This window comes from Muscardinus avellanarius (assembly GCF_963383645.1).
Source record: "Muscardinus avellanarius genome assembly, chromosome: 2".
Classification (NCBI taxonomy): Eukaryota; Metazoa; Chordata; class Mammalia; order Rodentia; family Gliridae; genus Muscardinus; species Muscardinus avellanarius.
Window position 1 is genome coordinate 103,029,307 of NC_137787.1, and position 24,040 is coordinate 103,053,346.

A 24,040-nucleotide genomic window follows, 5' to 3' on the forward strand; every position below is an offset into this window, starting at 1 on the left:
TAAGCTATATCCTCAACCCTTAAACTTTTTTCCTTTATCAAAGTAATGTGTATTCATTTTAAAAAGTCAAATGGGTTTATAAGATGTTAAAAAAAAAAAAAACCTTTCCTTTCCCACTTCTCCCAGCCCTTGCTTTGTATTCCACAAAGGCAAATACTTTTAATTTTAAAAACTTTTCCCCTGATAGTTACTTCACTAGCTTAACATGTTTTTTCTATTTTTTAAATTTTAGGCACTACTTACTAACTTCTTAGTTGGAAAAATGAGAATTTTGTTTTCTGCTTTTTATTTTTTTTCAACACAAAACGCTTATCTTTTCCTCTTATCCTTATTATAGTTACATCATATATTTTGGTTCAACCAATATTCAATATTTTATTATGATTTGTGGGAACTGTTTGACTTTACCATAAAGTTGAAATGACTTTACTGTGGATGTACATATCCCCAAAAAACCTAGATTCAACTTTTAACTAATTTTACAGTAATTGCTTTGTGACATTTACCCATATATTTATACTATCCATCAATCCAAAATGAGTTGCAGATGAAAGTCATTTTATACCTAAATATTTTGGCATGTATATCATCAACCAGGGTTCATTATTTAGTTATTCTTTTCATATAAAATTTACACACTGTGAAATAACATATCCGAACTATTCTATGGGTTTTGACTAGGGGTTGGCAAACTCTTTAAAGGATCAAGAGCAAAGATTTTGACTTTGCCGGCCATTTGGTCTTAAGAAACTTGATGAGAACTTAATAGTTTTTTATATTAATAGTGTGAAAGTAGCCATAGACTTTACTTAAAGAAGTAGACAAGACTTAAATGAAAAGGGATGCCTGTGTTCTAATAAAATGATATATACAAAAGTAGGTGATGGGTTGAATTTGGTCTCTAGGGTTCATGATGTAGTTAGTGCCACCTTTAATTTTGACAGTTCATATACATTTTTATGACCTAAATTCTCATGCCCTTTCTCAGTTAATTTCTGTTCCCCATGTCCCAGAGACAGCCACTGTTCTGTTTTTGTTTTTCCAGGTGAGATTAAATTTGAAATTCATGTAAATAGAATCATACAAGATCAGCTCTTTGGAGCTGGGTATGGTGGCACATGCCTGAAATCCCAGTGCTTGGGTGGCTGAAAAATGGAGGATTGCAGGTTCTAGACCAGCCTCAGCCATTTAGGGACAGACTTTTAACAATTTAGTGAAACCATGTTTCAAAATAAACAAAGGGTTGGTGGTATAGAATACCCCTGGGTTCAATCCCTAGTACCAGAAAAAAGGCACTCTTTGGTAAAACTTCTTTCACTCAGCCTAATCTTGAAATTCATTCATATTTCTTTCTTTCTTTTTTTTCTTCTTCTTTTTATGTATGGTATTGTGGTTTGAACCCAGGGGCATTCTACCTTGGAGGTATAATCCCAGCCCCCTCCCCATCCTTTTTTTGAAACAAGATCTAAGTTGCCTAGGCTGGCCTTGAACCTGGAGTCTTCTCTCTTGGCCTCACAAGTACTTGTGCCACCATGCACACACGAACACACCTACGAACAATGTGTTAGTGATCTGATTGCTCTTATATTCTCTTCAACATTTGGTGGATCAGTCTTTAATTTTAGTCATTCTGGTGGGTGTGTAAGACTTCTAATTTTAGTTATAATTTTTATTTTTCTGATGACTTACGAGGTTGAGCATTTGCCATGTGTTTATTAGCTATTTGTAGGTTTTTCTTTGTGAGTTACTTTTAGTATTATTTTAGTTATATTTTATAGACCTTTTTGTAATTTATCCTTTTAACTTTTGCTTAGTTTTGTATGTATTTTTTACAAAATGATCTTCAAATTTTTGAATATAGTTCCAAAGTAATGTGCAAGTTTAAATAGAGCAAGGAGTCTGCTCATTTTACTTTATAGAGGCTTTTGAAGTTAAAAAAAAAAAGGATTTAAAATTTCTCATGTTTTATCCCTATCTTTGTGATTGATACTTTTTGAAGAATCATTCTTAAAGGTGAGCAAGAGCAAGAGAATTCTTCTGTATTTATTAAATTTAAAAGTTTCTCCTTTAAAATTTAAGTATTTGAGATATCACAAAATTTTTGGGTTGTCAAATCTATTTTGTAAGTATCAGTGGTATTAGCCAGTGTCAAGCTTTAATAATTTAAACAATTTAAATGATCATGAAGTATAGGTTAAAGATGAAGTCTAGGATTGCCATTGTTACCTGGGTCTTTTATGATATCATGAGATATGCTCAGATCTAGACTTTTACTGTGATTTGCTAAGTGATAATATGTAATCAGCATAAACAGAAGAGAGCTGCATAAACATCCCTATTTGATACTCTTCATAATTATATAACTTAAATTTAACATTTCCCAGGAAGTTTTGCCATTAAGTTTGTAGAATCTTGGCTTATTTATTACAATCCTAGAAAAACCAGGAACATCCTGTTTAAAACATTACTTCCATGGAATTTTCCCACTAATAAGTACAGTGGGTTTGTGTGCCTGGAGATCTGTCTCAGTTTTATAATCCAGTACTGGGGATTGAACCCAGGGGCATTCTACCTCTGAGCTACACCCCAAGCCCTATTTTTTATTCTTTATTTGGAAATAGGGTCTCACTAAGTTGCCGAGAGCCTCACTACGGAGCTGAGGCTGGCAGCAAACAATGATCCTCCTGTCTCAGTCTCCCAAGTACTGGAATTACAAGCATGTGCCGCCACACCGAGCTTTAAAGATTATTTGATCATTTTTACCCTCCCTTCTTCCATCCCTTTTCCCTTTCTTCATCCCCATTTCTTCTCAATGTTTAATCCATTTAGTTGGTGATAGACCATTTTACTTCCTTTTTTATGTGAATAGCCATGTTATTTTCATGTATGTATACATCTGTTTTAGTCTTCTAGTTTCCCTTTGGTCTTTATCTTTGTACCTATAATAGGCTTAATGCCTTTTAAATATAGTGCTTGAAATAAATTCTCATTTTAAAATTTTCTGTGAAATTTTTAAAACAGTCTGATGTTCTCTATTTAAAATGTTATCAATTCAATAGACTGAACCTCCACTGAATACTCCAGAAAACAGGGAATATACTGCTGAAATAATGTTTGAGTCCTTCAATGTTCCAGGCTTGTACATTGCTGTGCAGGTATGTGAGTTCTATCCATTTAAATGTGACTTTAAATCTGCTCTAATTTGCTCCTAAAACAATTTTTCCCCCATGAAGGTTTAATATAACTTCAAAAGCATGTCTAGTTCTCTCTTGAATTGGTAGTTTAGAAATACTATTTTAGGAAATAATTATTTCCTAATTAGAAAAATAATAACTAAAGAAAGTAAGTTAATGGTCTTCTGATATTTTGACGGCTTTCAGAGGACAGAAATAACGAAGACTAATACTTACTATAAATCCTTACTTCATGCCTAGAATGTAACAATTCACTTAACTTCATAGCATTTGTTGTGCCCTTTTATTATAGTCTTTTAATTTACCTTTAGGTATGTTTGACTGTTCACTTATTGTGCCCCTTTATATTTTGTATATTATAAATATGTATAATATTTTATTGTACTTCATTTGTACATGTTTCTGTGTAGAATAACTTCTCTCTCTCACATCAGGATAAGGCCTTTTATCTTTTAAACCTGTAGCACATGTAATATCTGGACATAATCACAGTTACTTTATGTGAATTCATGATTCCTTTTTAACTATACGTATTTGCATTTCTATTTTAAAGAGGAAAACAATTTCAAGTTAGAAGATAGCTTATTCAAAATTAGATGGTCATGATGTGAGCTGATGTGTTTTTGACTTTCATTTTTCTGAGATCATACTAGTTTTTATAACTCTGAGGTGTAGCCAGCACCAATTAATAATTACTGGGATAATTTAACTTAGATAACAAAGTACTTTTTAATGTTTGATACAATTCATAAATTTAATGAGCTGCCTTTTATGCTCTGTTGCTAAAAATATTTAAGGAGTTCTTATTACCTTATTTATTGAAATATATTGAAAGCAATTCAATCTTGAGTTTGGAGGCCTTTTTTAGTTTACTGAATCTAAATAAAGTAAGAGGTTAGAATTTATCTGACTTTATTTTGATAGTATTTGCTTTTCATCTTTATACTGTATACAGTAAACTTAATTTTGCCAGTATTTTTAGGTGTAAACACACTCAGAGTTTTGCTTCATTTTTTTGGAGTCTTAATTGATATCTCAGTAGTTTTTTTATTTTTATTTTTTAGAAGACTTGAGTGCTTTTAACTGATTCATTTTGTTTGTTCTGTTGCTTTATTCATATGCCTATTCTACATTGGAATCTTAAATATTTACAAAAGACATCTAAAAATAATCAAAAGATAATTTCTAATTTTAAATGATGTATGTTTTGAATTTATCTAAAAGATAACATCTCATGACAACTCTTTTTACACTATGTTAGTATGAAAATTTTTAGTGCAGTACCTTCAGAAAATATTGTGTAGTTCTGTTATCCTATAGGGATTATGTGGTCATTTTGTTACAACGATCTTAGGTAAAATAGGAGGATGGCCTAGATATATTTTTAGGTTCCTTTAGCTATTATATTGCAAGCAGATCAGATAAAATAAGTGAGCTTTTGTTTTTAATTATTAGTTATGTACCTTATTGGAAGATTGGTTTGTAAGAAATTAATTTTAAAGATATCAACTGTGTTACTATTTGAACTGCTTTTTAAAGAACGGTATTTATTGGTTGTGCCAAGGCATTTTCTATAAAAATGGTATTTCTTCACTTTGTTTCCTAATTAAATTATAGTACTATTTAGAAGCATACAGTGGCTTTTTTGGCTAAAGTACTTACTTTGCATAGTTTAAATGCATGTTGCATATAAAAATTGAAGCTGATTCTTTTTTTTTTTTTTTTGTAGTACTGGGGTTCCTGGAGAACCTTCTACCACCAGGCTACACTCCCAGACCTATTTTTATATTTTTATTTGGAAACAGGGTCTCTCAAGCCAGTGCAGCTGGCTTCGAACCTGCGTGATCCTCCTGTTTCAGCCTCCCAAGCGCGGGGATTACAAGCGTGCACTACCATGCCTGGCTGAAGCTGATATTTTTAAGAATGGTTCTTTGCAGCTTTTTTATCTTTTGACTAATCTTGGTGGGTTAGGTGATTGGATCTTTTTAAAAAAATCTTTGTAGTATGTATCAGGCCAGCTCATCTGAACATCTTTAAATTCTGACAGTTGCAGCTGGGCTTGGTGGCACATGCTTGTAATCCCAGCATTCGGGAGGCTGAGACCAGAGGATCGCTGTTTGCGGACAGCCTCAGCTACTTATAGAGGCCCCCTGCAACTCAGTGAGATCCAATTTCAAAATAAAATGAATAAAAAATAGGGCAAGGGGCTATAGCTCAGAGGTCAAATGCCCCTCGGTTCCATCCCCAGACCTGCAAAAAAAAAAAAAAAAAAAAAAAATTCTGACAGTTCAGTATTGTAGTGCTTCAAAATATTCTTCCTCATGTTTTTGACTTTAGAAGAAAAGTGGCCTTCTTTTCAAATCTGTAAAATTTTTAAACATGCTCCTAAAAGCAAAAACAAGCCTGTAAATTTCTATTATTAAATATAGAAAGTAATTTTATTGCATAATACAAAAATGATTTTCTTTCCTCAGATTCAACATTTAAAATTGAATATAATACTCAAACTTTTTTTCTGGTTTTTATCTTTTGTTTGTCATTTCTTTTTGTTCAAGGCTGTTCTTGCCTTAGCTGCATCCTGGACCTCAAGACAAGTAGGAGAACGGACATTGACTGGTACGGTTATAGACAGTGGAGATGGTGTCACTCATGTCATTCCAGTGGTAAGGATATTGAAAAATTATTGAAAAGAAATGAAATAATGTGGCACAATTAAAGTATATGAATTATTACCACATTTAAAAAACATTTACTATCAGGCCTTAGAATATTGTTGTAGTTTGGCTATATTTGTTTATATTATTAAAATTTTATGAATTCTAAAATGTTAAGTCAAGATCAAGGTGTTATTTCATACTACTTGTTTAGCTTTAAATTGAAAGGATAAAGATTTGGATTCCTATCGTGGACAGCTGAATATGTTGCTAATACTTTCTTACTGAAATTTAATTTTGTTATATGATTTGTTATTTTACTGTAAGTATATACATCTTTTCTACAGAATTTAGATAATTTGGCAGTGTGATGGATCGAGGAATGCTAAGGTTTATGAATCAAGTACTTCAATTAGGCAAAAGAATGACCAACTACTCTGTGGGTTAATGATTAGTATTTTAACAGTTCAATCTAAATTTCTTTTTACTGGAATTATAAAAGATAAAAATATTCTGTTAGATATGTTAGGCTGTCTAAATTATATTGACTCATTTCAGTAATGATTATGAATTATCAGTGGGATAGTAAATGTAAGTTATTGGCCATTCTTACTCATAATTTCTATGCGGCATTATAAATTCTGTGATAAAATATTTGTGAGGAATACAGTTGAACAGAGATGAGCATTTCTCTGTAAAATCTTGAAAATACTTATAAACTTGAGAAATTGGTCTTTAATGGTTTTTAAGTTATAATTTTTAAAACACTAAGTAAATTTGGTATTTTTTCCCCATCTAGGCTGAAGGGTATGTGATTGGCAGCTGTATTAAACACATTCCAATAGCCGGACGAGATATAACATATTTTATTCAGCAGCTGCTGAGAGACCGAGAAGTAGGAATTCCTCCAGAACAATCTCTGGAAACTGCAAAGGCAGTCAAGGTAAAAAGAAGTGCTTGAAATGTAATTCAGTAAAAAGTAAAATCACATGTATAAGCTCAGTGTGACACACAGTACTTTAAATAATAATTGCAAGCCAATTATAAAAAGCTCAATTATGTTTTCTTTATCTTTTGCAAAGAAATTATTGAGTATTATCAACCTTTTGCATGTTCTTTACCTGTTTCATATTTGAGAGGACACATGGATTTTTTAAACAAATGACTTTAACATACAGTTTTGTGATTATTCCTTATTAAAAGTGAGAAAAACTAGCTGGGCATGGTGGTGCACGCTTGTAATCCCTGCACTTGGGAGGCTGAGACAGGAGGATCTCACATTTTCGAAGCCAGCCTCAGCTACTTAGAGAGGCTTTCAGTAACTTAGTGAGACCCTGTTTCCAAATAAAATATAAAATAGGTCTGAGAGTATAGCCTGGAGGTAGAAAGCCCCTGGGTTCCACCCCCCCCCAGTTCCCCCACCCCCAAAGTAAAGTGAATAATTATTTCACTCTAGAGTCCTAGCATCTCTGTTTACTCAGTGAATTCTTTATTTTAATCCTAAGTTTTATGTTATTAAAATTATTTTGATGTAATTGATTCATTGGGCTATAGTATAGGTAACAGTGTTTAGCTCAAATGATACAAAACATAAAAGAATGTGAAGACTGTGTAAGGTGTTTTATTCATTTTCTTAGCATATAATTCTTTATTTCAGTGTATTGCTTACTACCAAAATACTTAGCATTGCATCTCTTTTTGTGTTTAATAAGGTTTTTCTTGCTTTTTAAATCTTAGAAATGAAGATGAGTTGACTACTTCCTAGTTATTAAAGAAATTACTGAATAGTTTCCAAATATTACCCTAAGTTATAACCTAAATGTGTAAAAAATTAATGGGAACATAGTATTTAAACCTCTTTGGGAAATATATAATATTAAAACAAAGCAAAACAAAAAATCATCAGGATTTAAGTCTATTCTGGGGAAGACTAATGATCAATCTGAATCTTTTAAGGAACATCATTGTCTTGTAATATTCCCACCTTCATGGTTTGAATGAAGAATTTGTTTAACATAATCAAACTTTCCTCCTTTTTCTAGCATTCTTTCCCTTTATATCTTTTTATTATCAGTGATAATACTCATATCTTACTTGGATAAAAGCCTTGATGTATAAATTATGTGAAATATATGTTTATTACTCTGGATCCTCCAGAGAGATGAGTAGGATATAGACATATGGGAAGATGTTTATTAAAGGAATTAGTTTACATAATTATGAAGTCTGAGAATTCCCACAGCAGACTGTTTTGCAAATTAGAGACCCTTGGGTATTGGTAGTATAGCTCAGTCCCAAGTCCAAATGCCTCAGAACATTGGAAACGAATGGTATAAATGTAAGTCTTAGGCTGAGGGCCTGGAATACTAGGAAGCCAGAGGTATAAGTCCTACAGGCTGGAGTTCTGATGTCCAGGACAGGAGAATAGAGTGGCCCAGCTACAAAGGAGAGACTGGGAAATTGCCTTTTCTCTACCCTTTATTTCTATCTGAGCTCTCAGATGATTGAATAGCAACATCCTCACCCATGTTGAAGGCAGATCTTCCCCACTCAGTTCACCAACTCACAAGCCATTCTTCTCTACAAACACTCTCACTGATGGATAAGGAGAAATAATGCTTTAATAGTTTTCTGCTTATTCTTAAATCCAGTTGACACTTAAAATTTATCTCTTCTTTTTAATATGAAGCTAACAGTAGTCGATATATTATATTTTTTAATTACATTTTTGATGAAAACTTTCACTTAGTACATGTGACCAAACAAGGAGATTATGTTTCTAGCCTGTTTTATTTTGCTCATTTATTAAGAACATATAGGTATTAGTGATCTATAGTAATTTGTGTGGAGTCACTTATTTTTCACCTGTATGTACTTTATGGATTTTCCTTTCTAGAACATGTGATTCATTATTACTGAGAAAGTGTTGAGTGACTTTAATGAATGCATTCAGGCAATAACATTAATATATTAGAAATTAACTTCATTTTTTCAGGTCTTCTGTTAATAAATAAAGTTAGAAATTATGTATAGACAAACTTTATATTATACATATGCTATCCTAAAATAGTTTTCTTCCACCTTAATTTCTCAGTTTTTATTTTCTGAAGCTATTTTTTAATTTGATTCCCGTTCACTGATAATGTGCCATCTTTTATTCCCTAAAATAAGAGAAAAAACTTACTTTTATTACTTTGTTTGCTTTTTAAGGAGCGCTATAGTTATGTCTGCCCAGACTTGGTAAAAGAATTTAACAAGTATGATACAGATGGGTCCAAGTGGATTAAACAGTATACTGGAATCAATGCTATCTCAAAGAAAGAATTTTCCATTGATGTTGGTTATGAGAGATTCTTGGGACCTGAAATATTTTTTCATCCAGAGGTAAGCTTTTTAGGAAAGAAATTACTTTGAAATATTTTGTAGACAAATAAGTAGGAAATATTAATAGGGTAATACTCTTAGGAACTTCCTTTACTATGAAAATAATATTATAGTGAGTCATATTTTTCAAGGAATAAATGCTTCTTTTGAAACAGGAAAGATTGTTAGTATTTTTCATATATTTGGAAAAATAAAACTTGTATTTCAAATAATGGCCTAAGGGGGCCTTTGAAGAGCATGGGGAAGGGCAAGCCTTTAAGATTTATAATTATGGCTGGGCATGGTGGCATACAACTATAATCCTAGTACTTGAGGCTGAGGTAGGATCACAGGTTTGAGGTCAGTCTCAGCATTTTATTGAAACCTTGTTCCAAAATAAAACACACATACACCCAGAAAGACCATGGGATGTAGTTTAGGTGCATAATCCCTGGGTTTAATCTCTAGTACCAATGCCAAAGAAAGTGTAACATTTAAAATTTGGGGCCGGGCACGGTGGCACATGCTTTTAATCACAGCATTTGGGAGGCTGAGACCATAGGATCACGGTTCAGTTACTTAGTGAGGCCATCTGCAACTTAGTGAGACCCCATTTCAAAATAAAGAAAAAATAGGGCAGGGGGTGTAGCTTAGAGGTTGATTGCCCCTGGGTTCCATCCCCAGGCCCGCAAAAAAATAAAAAATAAAATATGGGAAAAGCTCTAGAAAGTACTCCCCTTCCCCCCGGTGTAAAATGACCATTATGCCAAGAATCTTCATTTGGTTCTGATAAAGGATTTAATAGCAGAATAGTTCTATCTCCACAATATCTTAGTTACAAAAAAACAAATTAGTTAAATGTGCCTTTAATAGTAAAATATTTTTCTAGTTTAGTATTATAAATTTATTAGTAGAACTATTGGCATTAAATGTCTACTGTGCTTAGTCAGCATCAAGAACAATTATTTAACCAGGCATGGTGACCCATGCCTGTAATCCCAGGCATGGGTTACCATGCCTGGTTAAATAATTGTTAAATTACTTGGTTAAATTACTTGGGAGGCTGAGACAGGAGAATCAGAGGTTTGAGTTGCACCACTAAGGGGGAAGTAAAGAGTTAACATCAGCATAGGAGAATGTGAAGCTGGGATGGACAGAGAAATAGGTGATAGCTTGAAGAATGTTTGTCATTACCATTCGTATTTTTTTGTTTTCATGAAGTAGAGTCAAGATCTTGTGTGTTGGAAGAGTAAACTATAAAAGAGGGCTTAGAGAGAATAATAATGTTTGTGTTCACACTTTTGGGGAATTGAGAGTGTATCTGTGGAATGCATATTGATTGTAGCAGGGCACCCATTCTTTACCCTCAGTAGTGAGCTTAAGTACCCAGAACCTTTTAGTCATGCATTCATCTTCTGCATGACTAAGGAGGAAGGAAGAAAAAGGATTTGACAAGGCAGAAATGTTATTGGAGGCAGAGTAAATCTAGAAGGCTGAATTACTTATAGGTAGTGAGGGATGCAGACAGGGATTAGAGATTATGGTGAATTGGCATATAAATTGATAGCAAGTGTGAGCACCACACCAGGCATGGTGGTACACACCTGTAATCGTAGTACTTGAGAGGATTGAAATTTTGAGTCCAGCCTCAGCAACTTAGTGAGACCCTGTTTCAGAACAACAGCAAACAAAACAAAACCCCACAAGGATTAGGGGTATAATTTATAACTCAAAGGTAGAATCCCTGGGCTCAGTCCCCAGTACCAGAGTGAGCACCAGTTGGATAAGAAGTTGTGTTCAAACTGGTTTACTGTAGTTTTAAGGTTTTATATTTCACACTTTTTCATAACTTTCAAAAAATTTAAAAGATAGATGTACATAGTTTTAAACGTTGGGTAACTAACAAGATGTTTTAAGCTTGTCATACCTTCGTAACACCTTTGTGTTCTGCAGAGCAGCCACTGGCTCCTTTTTAGCAATGCTCTTGGTTTTACCTCCAGATTTCCAATATTGTTGTTTCTTAATATATCAATGTTAATAGTTTATTAACCTGTCTAGTTAATTTTTATCTTGATTTTTTCCCCTCAATCTGCTTTTACTGCTACTAGGTAAATCAATAGTTTTACAGTATTTATAGTAGAATACTTAGGATTGTTTTTCACTCTTGAGGCAAGTAGTATAATGTGATTCTTTTTCTCTTAAAATTCAGCTGTTTTTTTATTTGCTTCATTTTCTGTTGATTTCTTCATTTTCTCATTTATTTATGACTTTTCCTGTTTGTACAAGATCTGGAAGGGAACCAGAGCTGCTCATTCTATATGCTGCGCTTATTACTACATACTGAGGTTAAACAATTCCTTTCTTTTTTTTAAGCCCTGTTTTACTTTTGCTTTTGTGGTTTCTTATACCTTAATTTCCTAGACTTTGGCAAGTTTCATAGAGTGAATCAGTTTACTTTTTACCACTATTCCGCTCTGATAGTAATTAGGATGTAATATTCCGAACTTTTTGTTCTCCAAACAGGATTGAAAAGTTACTCATTATTTCTTTGTCTTCTGTTTTCTCTTTGGACATTTGCCTTTCCTTTTAATTCTCTTGTCATTTTAGTGGAAATTCAAGAGGGTGGTGAGATAACTGGGGCTATAAGTTAGGGCAGATTTCCTTATGGGTCCATGTGTAAGCAAGTGTTTGAAGTAAAAATGAATTAAATGTCATATGAGCTAAAAAGCATTGTTTTGTAGTTAGAGTATTGGAGAAAGATATAAAAACTTCAAGCTGAGGATAGGAATAAGATAATTGCAGAAGATCTTGAACAGGATTATGACTACAAGATAGATAATTGCTTAGAAGATAGGAGATAATCGGCTTCAGAGGAGGAAGCATTTGAACTACTATTGATGTATGAGCTTTAGCTACTGTCTTGGCTATATTAAAAACCTAGAAATAGTAGATAAGTAAAATAGGTTTGGTTATGTCATATTGCATAGGGACATGATAGATGACTAGATAAAAATTATGCTATTGATGTTTCATGTCTTTTTTATTAATTTAAATAACCTTTTTGTTTTCTTCATTTAGTTTTTAAATCTTAAAGCATCTCTTATACTTCATAGTTTTACTTTTATTATAATTTCTTCTGTGAGAAATTTCTCTGTTCTTAAAAGGAACTGCTTTAAATTTTTTCTCTTTTTGGTGATTGCTTTCATACTATGAATTGCTTGGTTGTATTGAAACTTTAAATTTTGACTTCTGTTATTCCCACCACAGACAGTACCTTTCAATTCCCTTTTTACCCTAATGTTATGAATTCAGTTAGGCAAATTCAGTGCTTGTTTTTATGACTAAATTTTATGAGTCACATTGTTAACCATGAAATTTTTCTTACACTATATTTTGCTTTCCAGTGAGTCATTAATAAGTTGTTAGCTAGTTTTAAAATAATTACCATTAATTCACTTCTAAACTTCACTAATTTTATACATCTCTTCTCAGAATATTCAGATGTAAAAAGGGGTTTCATCAAAAGTCCAGAGTGTGATATGTTCCAATTTGAACCTGCTTTCTTCTGATTTCAGTACAGAATTCCTATTCTTTGTGTTTTTCATTCCTTCTGTTCACTTTTATTGGGTGGAGTTCCTCTGTCAATACCATTACTGGTAAAAGTGCATGAGAGATGAAAATTTCAAAATATATGTGTTAAATGAATTCATTTCTGTTTTCACATTTGTTGATAGCTTGGATGTAGAATTGATTGTAAATCATTTTCCTAAAACATTTTGAAGCCATTGGCTAATTGCTTTTTATTATGTTTGAAGTAAAATAAATTCTGATTTCTATATATAGGGCCTTTTCTTTTTTTCCTCTGTGGATGTGTCTAGGGTCTTTTGACTCCTAGCATTCTGATGTACTATTTTCTTTGTCTTTTTGTTCTAATTTCTAAGTGATTTCTTCCATTTGATCCCTACCCCTCAGTAATCTAAATTCTCAAGAATTTCCCAACCCTCATTTTGCCTCCTTTTTATGCTACTCTGTACCTGTTTAACAGTTGTAGATCCTCTGCCTCTCAGGCTATTAATCATGAATTTAAGGTTTTTTTTTTTTTTTGGTTTTTTTTTTTTTTTTGCAGTCTCAAACTTTTTTCTCTATTTGAATTTCCGTATTATATGTGGTAAAAACCTTTTGTAGGGAGACACTATAAGGACTTGATTGGAGAGCTGAACTTTGTGGATGGAATTTGCTGACTACAGTCTTCTTTAGGGGAATGCCCTGTGTGTATTTTAGTGTTCCCATCAAGGCTCCTGGCAAGAGGGTAAATATTGGCAGCCAAATGGGGAAGGATTGCTAGCAGTATGTGTGGCATGCCTTCTTGAACCTAAAAGGCTTTATACCTTCACATAATATCCTTACCCTCTCACATTTCAGTGCTTTTTAAAGGGAGATAGTTTTCTTCCCTGTGGAGAATAGATTAACCATTCTTCTCCTTGAATGAGGAGGAGGCATTCAGTGGGCTTATTTGGAGAGGATCTGGAGTTTTAATGACCTCTCAGAGACAGCCACCTAGTCTTTGTTCTTGCCTTCCTTCTATCTCAATTTCCGAACTACCAAGTAGAGCCATTTCTTTGGAGGGATTTGTGATATAAAACAGCTTAGTTCTTGACTTTCTTTCCTGTAACTGATAACTTACTGTTTTAGAGAGTGTGCAAGGTTTATCTACCTGCTTCTCAGTTTCTAGCTTACCCCACCCACATCGTGTTACTGCATTTTCCTTTTTTTTTTGTTGTTGTTGTTCTTTTTACAATTTTTAGATTTTAACATTTAAAAAAATTACAAGTGCTTTTACTAGAATTTGGGGAAAGTTAAATATGTGTTTAGTTCACCATGTTTTTCTTGAACCAGACCTGTCTTCTTTTATATTGTATGAACTGTGCCACTTCCCAAGTGAATTTTAAGATTTTTTTTCTATAATTTTAGATACTTCTGTATTCTGGTTCCCCTGTCATTTGAAAGATTCATTTGGTTTTTTATTTGGGTTAGCTGAGAGTTTAGGCATCTGAACTGTCCAGAATTTGAACACTAAAGATAAAATGTCGGGCAGTGGTGCTGGGAGTCTCGCGGACTTAGCGCCGTTACTCACACTCGGTTGGTGCAGGTGGCAGCAGCAGCTCGCATAGTGCACACTGCACCTTAGCAGCAGCAGCAGCAGCAGCAGCAGCAGCAGCAGCAGCAGCAGCAGCAGCAGCAGCAGCAGCAGCAGCGGAGGCACCCCTGAGGTCCCAGCCCCTGTACCAGTGCACCCACCTTTGCTCCCTCCGCTCTTTCTCATCATGCTCACCATGGCTGATCAACTGACCGAAGAACAGATTGCTGAATTCAAGGAAGCTTTCTCCCTATTTGATAAAGATGGTGATGGCACCATTGCAACAAAGGAACTTGGAACTGTCATGATGTCACTGGGTCAAAACCCAACAGAAGCTGAATTACAGAATACAATCAACGAAGTGTGGATGTTGATGGTAATGGCAGCATTGACTTCCCAGAATTTTTGATTATGATGGCTAGAAAAATGAAAGATACAGACAGGGAAGAAGAAATCCGTGAGGCATTCCAAGTCTTTGACAGGATGGAAATGGTTATATCAGTGTAGCAGAGCTACATCAGGTCATGAAAAACTAACAGACGAAGTAGATGAAAAGATCAGAGAAGCAGATACTGATGGAGATTGGAGATGGACAATTCAATTATGAAAAATTTGTACGATGATGACTGCAAAATGAAGAACTACTTTCAACTACTTTTTCTCCCCTCTAGAAAAATCAAATTGAATCTTTTACTTACCTCTTGCAAAAAAAAAAAAAAGAAAAAAGAAAAAAGTTCATTTATTCTTTTTCTATATAGCAAAACTGAATGTCAAAAATACCTTCTGTCCACACACAAAAATCTGCATGTATTGGTTGGTGGTCTTGTCCCCTAAAGATCAAGCTACATTAACCAGTTTTACGATATAAATACTTGTTCTACCTAAATGGTAAGGAAGCGCTCAGTGGACTCCTTAAAGTTCCATTTGCTAATGATTAATACACTATTTGGGCTGGCCAGTTTTTTATCCATGCAACTGATGATTGAGCACTGTCAGGCATTTGTATTAAAACCAAACAATGAAAAACATTCAAAACCTACTCAGTTGGGTTCCAGTTCAATTAGTATAAATTGCCATAACTGGTTTACTGAAAACAAACACATTTACAATTGGTTTACTTCAGGGAGATGTGCAGAAGATGGCTGAAGAATAAACCATTTAGGTGTAGCCCCAATATAGGACAGTCCTGTACTTGCATGTGCTCTGACCCAAGGTGGCAGTGACCCACCCTGGTGTCATGTCCACATCTGTTGGGTTAGTATTGTGTTATATTAGAATGAAATGGTTGTCAGGCTGTTAGTGCTCACACAAATTTTTAATAAGAAATCTTTATCAAGGGAGTATCTTTGGATTTTCTTGTTTTTAAAACCTTTTGGATCATGACTTGGAGCTGGCAGAGAAGGCTGTGTCTTTGGACTTCAGCACAACCATCAACATTGCTGTTCAAGAAATTAAAATTTATGTCCATTCCAAGTTGTAAATGCTAGTTTTTTTTCCAGTAAAAAGACCATTAACTGCTGGGCGTGGTGGTGCACACTGTAATCCCCGTGCTTGGGAGGCGGAGACAGGAAGATCACGCTGGTTCGAAGCCAGCCTTGCTGGCTTAAGAGACCCTGTTTCCAAAAAATATATATAAAATAGGTCTGGGAGTGTAGCCCGGAGGTAGAAGGGTTTCCAGGAACCCAGTATCCCCCCCCCAAAAAAAAAAGACAATTAACTTAAAGGATAAAATGCCTGTGAAAGAGTAAGAAATGTAATTTTTAATCTGCTAATTTTATCACAAAAACTTTTTAGGAGGAATAGGTTTGGTACTTTGAGTTTTTTTTTAAAAGGAAATCATAAATTCATCTTAAGTTTTAAACTTTTGAAAGCTTTTTTAGGTTTAGTAAAAATTTGGACTATTATGTTTATTTGGGTGTGTTCTCTATTCCCAACATTTTTTTAGAGGAGAAAAAGCTATTCCTTCCCTAACAGCCTCTTTTGTATCAATCTCAACAGCATTGTCTTATGACCTTATCAGGGAGTGGTTGGAAGTAGGACTGACATCTTTGATGAAAGCAGAAGAAAAGGCCTAAAACACTAGTAGGGACCCTAGATTGAGCCTATCCTATTTAGGTATTGAATAATCTAATAACTTATTATTATTGGGTTTATTGGTAAGTCTCCCTTTTTCATTTACTTACAAAATATTTATTTTCTGCTGCTTTAGTACATGTTATTGTTCTTCTGACTCTCATTTGGGGTTCTATAACACAATAGTTTCTGAACTTTTTCCAAATATATGCTCAAATTAGAATTTATTTTATTTCTGTATCAAATTTTTGGTGGATCCAGGATATGTTAATATGTGTCTGTAAAGTTTGTGTACTGGCATATGTGCACACATGCATTTCTAATTGAAAACTACTATGAAAAGGACCCAAGATATGGCAGAAGAATGAATGGCCCTGTTCTTGCCTTTTACTTGCACATGTTGTAGTAGATAAACTATCTTAAAAGTAGGGGAAAAGAGAAAAGTGGGAAAAGACCCTGTGTGTGTGTGTGTGTGTGTGTGTGTGTGTGTGTGTGTGTGTGTGTGTTACTGTTTTAGGTAAATAATAAAGGGTAAGTAGAGAATTGATATATGTTCTTTTAACAGTGTACAAGTATGGGTATTTACCTTGATTTTTGCTATCTTAGAATATACTAATGGGTTTACATCTTTCTAACTTTTGTGATTGCAAAACTATATTATTTTGTTTGGATTTCTTCTGAAATCTCAACTTTCAGCACTTGAATATTAATCTTTTAGAGACCAGGATTTATAGTATACAAAAATTCTTTTACTTTTGGGTTGGAACCTTTTTATTGTTGTGATATTTAAGTCAATAGTAACTAATCTGATCTCTCTCATATATCTGAATCTTATTTTTCAGTTTGCTAATCCAGACTTTACACAACCTATCTCAGAAGTTGTAGATGAAGTAATTCAGAATTGTCCTATTGATGTCAGACGTCCTCTATACAAGGTTGGTATTCATGGAAAAATTGTTATTCAAGATTGTATTTTTAAAAACATTTTCTGTCCATTATTGAATATGAAGCATCTCTTAACAGGATATAGTTAAATTGTAGTGCTGGCTGTTTGTTTTTAGATTTTTTTTTTCTTGTTAAATAAAGGCCTTATTTATTTATTTTTTCTTCACTCATACAGAATATTGTCCTCTCGGGAGGTTCAACCATGTTCAGGGACTTTGGACGTCGCTTGCAAAGAGATTTGAAAAGAACTGTAGATGCCAGGCTGAAATTAAGTGAGGAATTGAGTGGTGGAAGGTTGAAGGTTGGTTTTCTCAATTATTGTTGGGAAAATTGTGGGTACCTTGGTTTTTGTAATGGGAGTGGGAAATGTTTACCAAGTTTTGCTTTTAATGAGGAAGAGAAACTTTCAGATACCTAATGAGTGTGTTTAATGCTAGAGATTTATGTCCACGGTACTCTGGGTAATTTGATAGTTGGGGGATATTGTCTGCATTTCTGGAAAATGTTTTTAATGGTAACTTAGGAAGTAACTAACTTACTTAGTAGATTTCCATGTATACTTAAGCAGTAAAAATTTATTCTGGAGCTACTTTCTTTTTTTGTGTGTGGTAGTGCTGGGTATCAAACCCAGAGCCTTGTACATTCTAGGCAAGCACCCTATTGCTGAGCTATACCTCAGCCCTACAGAATTTTAAATACCACTATGGCAGGAAAACAAAAGCAGGGTTGAGAAAAATGCTCATTTCAGTGGTCAAGCTTTTGCAAACTGACTCTAGCTCTACATACAGTCAAGTTGGTGATTCCCACAAATTACCTTTCTGTTACATATCTTGGAATTTGGAGCTAGATATCGGGAAAACCAAAATTAATTTAATTCTCAGATGTCTGCTTTATATTTATGATACAAGTTTTTAGTAAGTCTTTCTTGTTAAATATTGAAGCAAAACATTGATTTGGGGGAAAAGTTGCTATAAAAATCACATTCATTCTACTTGGAAGATTACCAAGAAAGAGGGCTTTGTCTGAGAGTACTACAGTCATTAAAAGTGACTTAAAAGTAAAATATAGCATTCTAGGGTTTACTCCTTGTTGAAAAATTACAGAGAAGCTTACTGCTTCTAACACCTAAACTTTGGATTATCTTAAAAAAACACTTTTTTTATACTGTAAAAAAAAGTATGTTTTTGAGCTCTGCTGCCATAATAGCATGACTTCACAACTGAGGCAGTTTGCTCATGTAATAGATTTTTTAAATGCTGACTTTGAGCCAGATGTGGTAGTGCATACTTCTGATCCTGGTACTTGGAAGACAGGAGGATCGCAGGTTTGTGGCCAGCCTCAGCTACTTAGTGAGGCTCTCTGCAAACTAGTAAGACCCTGTTTCAAAAATAAAGAATAAAAAATAGGGCTGGAGGTGTAGCTCAGAAGTAGAATGCCCCTGGGTTCAATTCTTAGTACTGCCAAAAAAAAAAAAATACTGACTTTCTTTTTGCACCCCCTTCTTAACCAACTAGTCCACCCACCCACCTCCCCATACACCTATCCTCCTACCTGGCTTTGTATAAAAAATTGTTGATGAAGTTTTATGGGCATAATTCTCTCTCTACTGGGAATTACACAAATGATATATTAGTTAGCATTTTCACTGCTATAAATAAAAGATCTAACCATACAGATTAGGGGAATATTTATTTGCTCATGATTTTCCTTGGAGAATTTTTGGGTTCAGTCCATTTGAAGCTGGGGACCATGGATTTCAGGGATTGGTGCTAGGAAGTGTAGAGAGGGAGAATGCAAGACTTCACTCACATCTTGGAGTCTAGAAGCAAGGGGACCAAGGCCCCAGACCCAGGGACCCCACCTTTGCTAGCTACATTCTACTAGCTCAGCCACCCTACCAGGTCATTACAATGAATTTATCCACTGCTGAGATTACAACCCTCATGACTTAACTATATCAACCCGCAATACTTGTAAATGAGCTCTTTAAGGGACACTCTACATCTAACTATGACATTATGTAAACCTAGTCTTGCTGTAGACGTGAGGCAAATTTCACCAGTGGTCTCACAAATGTCCCTTATAGCTAAAGTAAAAGGGGAGGGAATGTTTTCTAGTCTGGGATCTAATAAAAAAACATACATTTCATTTAATTATTGTGCCTTTCTAATATGTGTGACACCTTGTTATTTCATGACCTTAACATTTTGTTAAGCATATAGGCCATTTACTTTGTAGAATATTCCTTAATTTGTGTTTGCTGTTTTCCCATGGTTGAGTGTATGCACTTTTGGCAGTAATACTGCAAAGGTGATACTGTATCTTTTTAATGTATCATATCAGTAGGTGGCATATTTGTCCCCAAGTGTCAACTTTGGTCACTTGGTTAAAGTTGTATTTATTATAAAGTCATTTTTTCCTTTATATCCAATAAGAACCTTATGGGAAGATAGGTTTACACTGTGTAAGCTGTTTTTCATCAAACTTTCAACAACTAATTGTAGCATCCATTGTGATTCTTTACCAAATTGTTATTACTGAGATAATTGCCAAATGTTGCTTTACAAATTCCATAAAATACTTTTGTATTTTAGTCTCATTTTCCATTAGAAAAAGAGTCTTCCTCTTCCATGTCCCACACATCTGTATGAACTATTGATTTCTCCTTTTATTGTTAATGTTGTACCTCTGAGCTATTTTTTAGTATTTTTATTAATTAATTTATTTATTTTGGTGGTACTGGGGATGGAACCCAGAGGCTTTCTACCTCCTGGTTATATTCCCAGACCTATGTTTTATATTTTTAATTTGGAAACAGGATCTCAATAAGTTGCTGAGAGCCTCACTAAGTGGCTGAGGCTGGCTTCAAACCTGGGCAATCCTTCTGTCTCAGCCTCCCAAGTGTTACAAGTGTGCGCCACCACTCCCTGGGTTTTTATTGTTAATATCATAAAGTCATATCCTTAATACTAATTTTGATGTTCAGATTCTCAGTTTTGATTAATGGGGAATTATCTAAGTGGCTTTTAGGTTCTTTTGATGTATTCCACCAGCCATTGCTCACTTCCTTCCTTCTTGGCACAGCAAATGTTTAAGTGCTTCCTTCTTTCTTGGCATAGTAAGAATTTTTAGGTCTTGTGATTTCTTTTCTCTCACCCTTACATTACTCCCCCACCCCAGCCTTTTCCCCAAGTCTCCCTTGTTTTAGTGCAGAAGGTAAGAAAGCACATTTGGACACTGCTACTGAAGTATCACATTTAAGTCTTCTCAATGGTGAGATAGGGTGTGTGTGTATGTTTGTTTCCATATATCCTTCAGTTCTAGAGTATCAGTGGGTTCTTTCTTACCTTTCAGCTTTCCATACCTTTTTTTTTTTTTTTTTTTTGGTGTTACTGGGGTTTTTGGAAACCTTTCTACCTCCGGGCTACACTCCCAGACCTATTTTTTATAATTTATTTGGAAACAGGGTCTCTTAAGCCAGCGAGGCCGGCTTTGAGGCCGGCTTTGAACCTGTGTAATCCTCCTGTCTCTGCCTCCCAGGCACGGGATTACAAGTATGCGCCACCACGCCCAGCAGCTTTCTATACTTTTAAGACCCTTCCCTGACAATGGGAAACCTGGCTTCTGTTATCCACATGCAGTTGTATTTTTTGCTCAAGAATTGAATATTATATGTAATAGTTGGAGAATTATTAATTAGTGTCACTGTAAAACATGGATCTACTCTAGAGTTCAATATTTGCTTAGTTTGTATCCTCAGTCTAAAGGGTGTAGAGTCAAATATTGTATTCACAAGTTATTTGGATTAGTCCTTTTCCTTACTTCAGTGTGGTTATATTTTAAAAATGTACTGCATGTATTTCTGTTGTACTTTGTTTTGTCCTATGTATGTCCACTCATTTTATAAAGTTTAACATATTTAATTTTATTTTTAAATTTATTTTCAATTGATCAATAAGAATTGTACATGTTTGGAGTAACATTGTGATAATTCTGTATGCAGTGTATAAGATCAAATCAGAATTAGCATTTCTCTTTGCCGGGCGTGGTGGTGCATGCTTGTAATCCCCACACTTGGGAGGCTGAGATAGGAGGATCACGGAGTTCCGAAGCCAGCCTCAGCTGACTAAGAGACCCTGTTTCCATATAAAAATATATGAAATAGGTCTATGAGTGTAGCCTGGAGGTAGAAGGCCCCTGGGTTCCATCCCCAGTACCATACCCCCCAAAAATATATTAGGATTTCTCTTTAAATGTATGTCATTTCTTTGTTTTTGGAGCCTCCAAAATCCTCTTTTCCAGAAGAGTACTCTATAAAATGTGTAATAACTTTTTTTTTTTTTTTTTTTTGTGGTACTTGGGGTGTAACCCAGAGGCTTTCTACCTACGGGCTGTACTCCTAGACCTATTTTCAATTTTATTTGGAAACAGGGTCTCACTAAGTTGCTGAGAGCCTCACTAAGTAGCTGAGGCTGGCTTCGAACCTGTGCGATCCTCTTGTGCGCAGGGATTACAAGCGTGCGCCACCATGCCCAGCTTGTAATAAGTTTTTGTTAAAGAAAAAACTGTATAAAATGAGCCTGATGTGGTGATGCATGCCTGTAATCCCTGTACTTGGGAGGCTTAGACAGGAGAATCATGGGTTCATGGGTTTGAAGCCAGCTTTAGTAACTTATCGAGGCTCTCAGTAACTTAGCAAGATCCTCTTTCCAAATAAAAAATAAAATAGAGTTGGAGGCATAACTTGAAGGTAGAATGCCCCTGGGGTTCAATCCCCTGCACCACCAAAATAAATAAATAAACCTTGTGTAAAATGTATAGTGCTGTTTACTCTCTTTGTATTCTTTTCTGTCCCTGACTTTTTCCAGTGTTCCCAACTGCCCTTTACACACACTATGTATGTATGTATGTATGTATGTATGTATGTATGTATGTATGAATGAAATTAGTCTCAGTCACTTCTGGTTTTTAAGATGTTACTTACATTTAGTATAGATATTTTTTATTGTGCACATTTAAGGTTAAATGATGTAGAAATTGACATTTGAATTTACTATAGAAATAAATCTTGGCTTTGTTTTTATTTTTTAAGCCTAAACCTATTGATGTACAAGTCATTACACACCACATGCAGCGATATGCAGTTTGGTTTGGAGGATCAATGCTGGCTTCCACGGTGAGTATGATGAAGCTTATATTTGTGTGGAAAATTCTTTTAAATCTTAGTCATTGGAAGGTTATTGTTTTTCTTTGCGAATATTTAAAAACATTAATGTAAAGGTTATGTTTCATCATGTAGGAAGTATGATGATAAAAAAAGAATTGTTTTAAGAATGTTTTTCAAAAATCAAATGTCTTTAAAGCTCCCTTACAGATATTCTAATATAATTAGCCTAGTAAATATTTGTGCTTTGTCCTAGTAGTGCATGAAATGTTTTATCTGAAATACTGAATTAATTATACAGCTTGGAATTTAAAACCATTTAAAAAATAAGAAGTAAAAGTAGTTTAATTTTGGTCAGTTGTGCTATATAACCTATTTGGGTTTGTAATTTTGTCCTTTAAGAATATAGTAACAGAGAGTGTGGAATAGTTTGTCTTTATTATACCTGGAGTGAAAAAGGCAGGATGATAGAAAGGTTTTTATATTATTTCTAGGAATGTTTTATCTGTATTTCAGGCTAATGCTTTTTCTTTAGATTACTAGTTCAGTGCAAGTGTTGGGAAAGCTTCAAAACATGGTGGTCATTTGAACAGGTTTTAAGAGGATAGGGGACCATCAGTTAAATGCCCCTTTCCAGTTCTGATACAGATTTGTAGCTGATTCTAAATCTTGATTTATAGAATTTCTAAGCCTTGTTCATATACTATGGATGAAGTAATTTTAGATTTAAAATCAATTTTAAAACTTATTGAAAGATGACAGATGTTTTTATCTATATAAAACTATGTGTTTTTGTTTTCAGCCTGAGTTCTACCAAGTATGCCACACCAAAAAAGATTATGAAGAAATTGGACCTAGCATTTGTCGTCACAATCCAGTGTTTGGAGTCATGTCGTAAAATTGACTTAGAGTGATTGGAGTTAGGAAGGTAGAAAAGAGATAATCTTTCTGATTACCTGTTTTGTCTGGATGGCTGGTTTTGAGGTTTTAAACCTAACTTGAAATAGTAAGACCAAACGTGATTATACAGGAATATTTTAATAAGTGTATCAACATGCTGATGTAGAAGAAAGCCAAATGATTAAGTGTTTTCCTTTAGATTGAATATTTGAATCTTATGTGTAACAAAAAGAAGTGGGTTTTAGTTCTTTCTGTGCCCTGATATTTTGTATATTATTGAATTATCCAAGATTTGATGGGATTTATCGGTATGTAGATAGCTCTATGATGCTTGAATTGAACACTTCGAAGTGTGCAATGCAAGAGCTTGTTTATATTTCATACTTTTTATACTTTGAGGAAAAAAGTCAAAGAAAAACTAGTATTTGAGGAATAAAAAGTGACCAAGCAAAGGATGAATTTAAAAACATAGCCTCCTGAGACTCGGCAAACCCACTTGGGATTCCAGTTATTATGAATTGCTTACATCCCCTTCTCCCCCTTTTCCCCACCAGTGGTTTTCTTTGCAAGTGCTTTCGGAACTAAGAAGCTAGTATCTTGGATTAACTGA

At 34.4% G+C, this 24,040-nt stretch overlaps 1 protein-coding gene and 1 pseudogene across 9 annotated transcripts in view; both read left to right on the forward strand.

Annotated features, from left to right (window-relative positions):
• Nucleotides 1–23,428, forward strand: part of ACTR3 (actin related protein 3) — a gene marked incomplete at both ends in the record, with an annotated part of 55,917 nt that extends 32,489 nt beyond the window's left edge. The window contains 8 exons of one of the 8 annotated variants that reach the window (XM_080688892.1): nucleotides 3,060–3,155; nucleotides 5,750–5,857; nucleotides 6,648–6,791; nucleotides 9,059–9,232; nucleotides 17,264–17,356; nucleotides 17,542–17,667; nucleotides 22,459–22,542; nucleotides 23,333–23,428. In XM_080688892.1, the coding sequence (XP_080545018.1) occupies nucleotides 3,060–3,155; nucleotides 5,750–5,857; nucleotides 6,648–6,791; nucleotides 9,059–9,232; nucleotides 17,264–17,356; nucleotides 17,542–17,667; nucleotides 22,459–22,542; nucleotides 23,333–23,428 (921 nt within the window). The remainder of the gene's footprint in view (nucleotides 1–3,059; nucleotides 3,156–5,749; nucleotides 5,858–6,647; nucleotides 6,792–9,058; nucleotides 9,233–17,263; nucleotides 17,357–17,541; nucleotides 17,668–22,458; nucleotides 22,543–23,332) is intronic. The other 7 variants (XM_080688893.1, XM_080688899.1, XM_080688894.1 and 4 more) reach the window with 7 other exon arrangements.
• LOC308259311 (calmodulin-like) lies at nucleotides 14,545–14,971 on the forward strand (annotated as a pseudogene). Its single transcript has one exon. The product of its transcript is annotated as a calmodulin-like (transcript).
• Nucleotides 23,429–24,040: the final 612 nt, after the last annotated feature.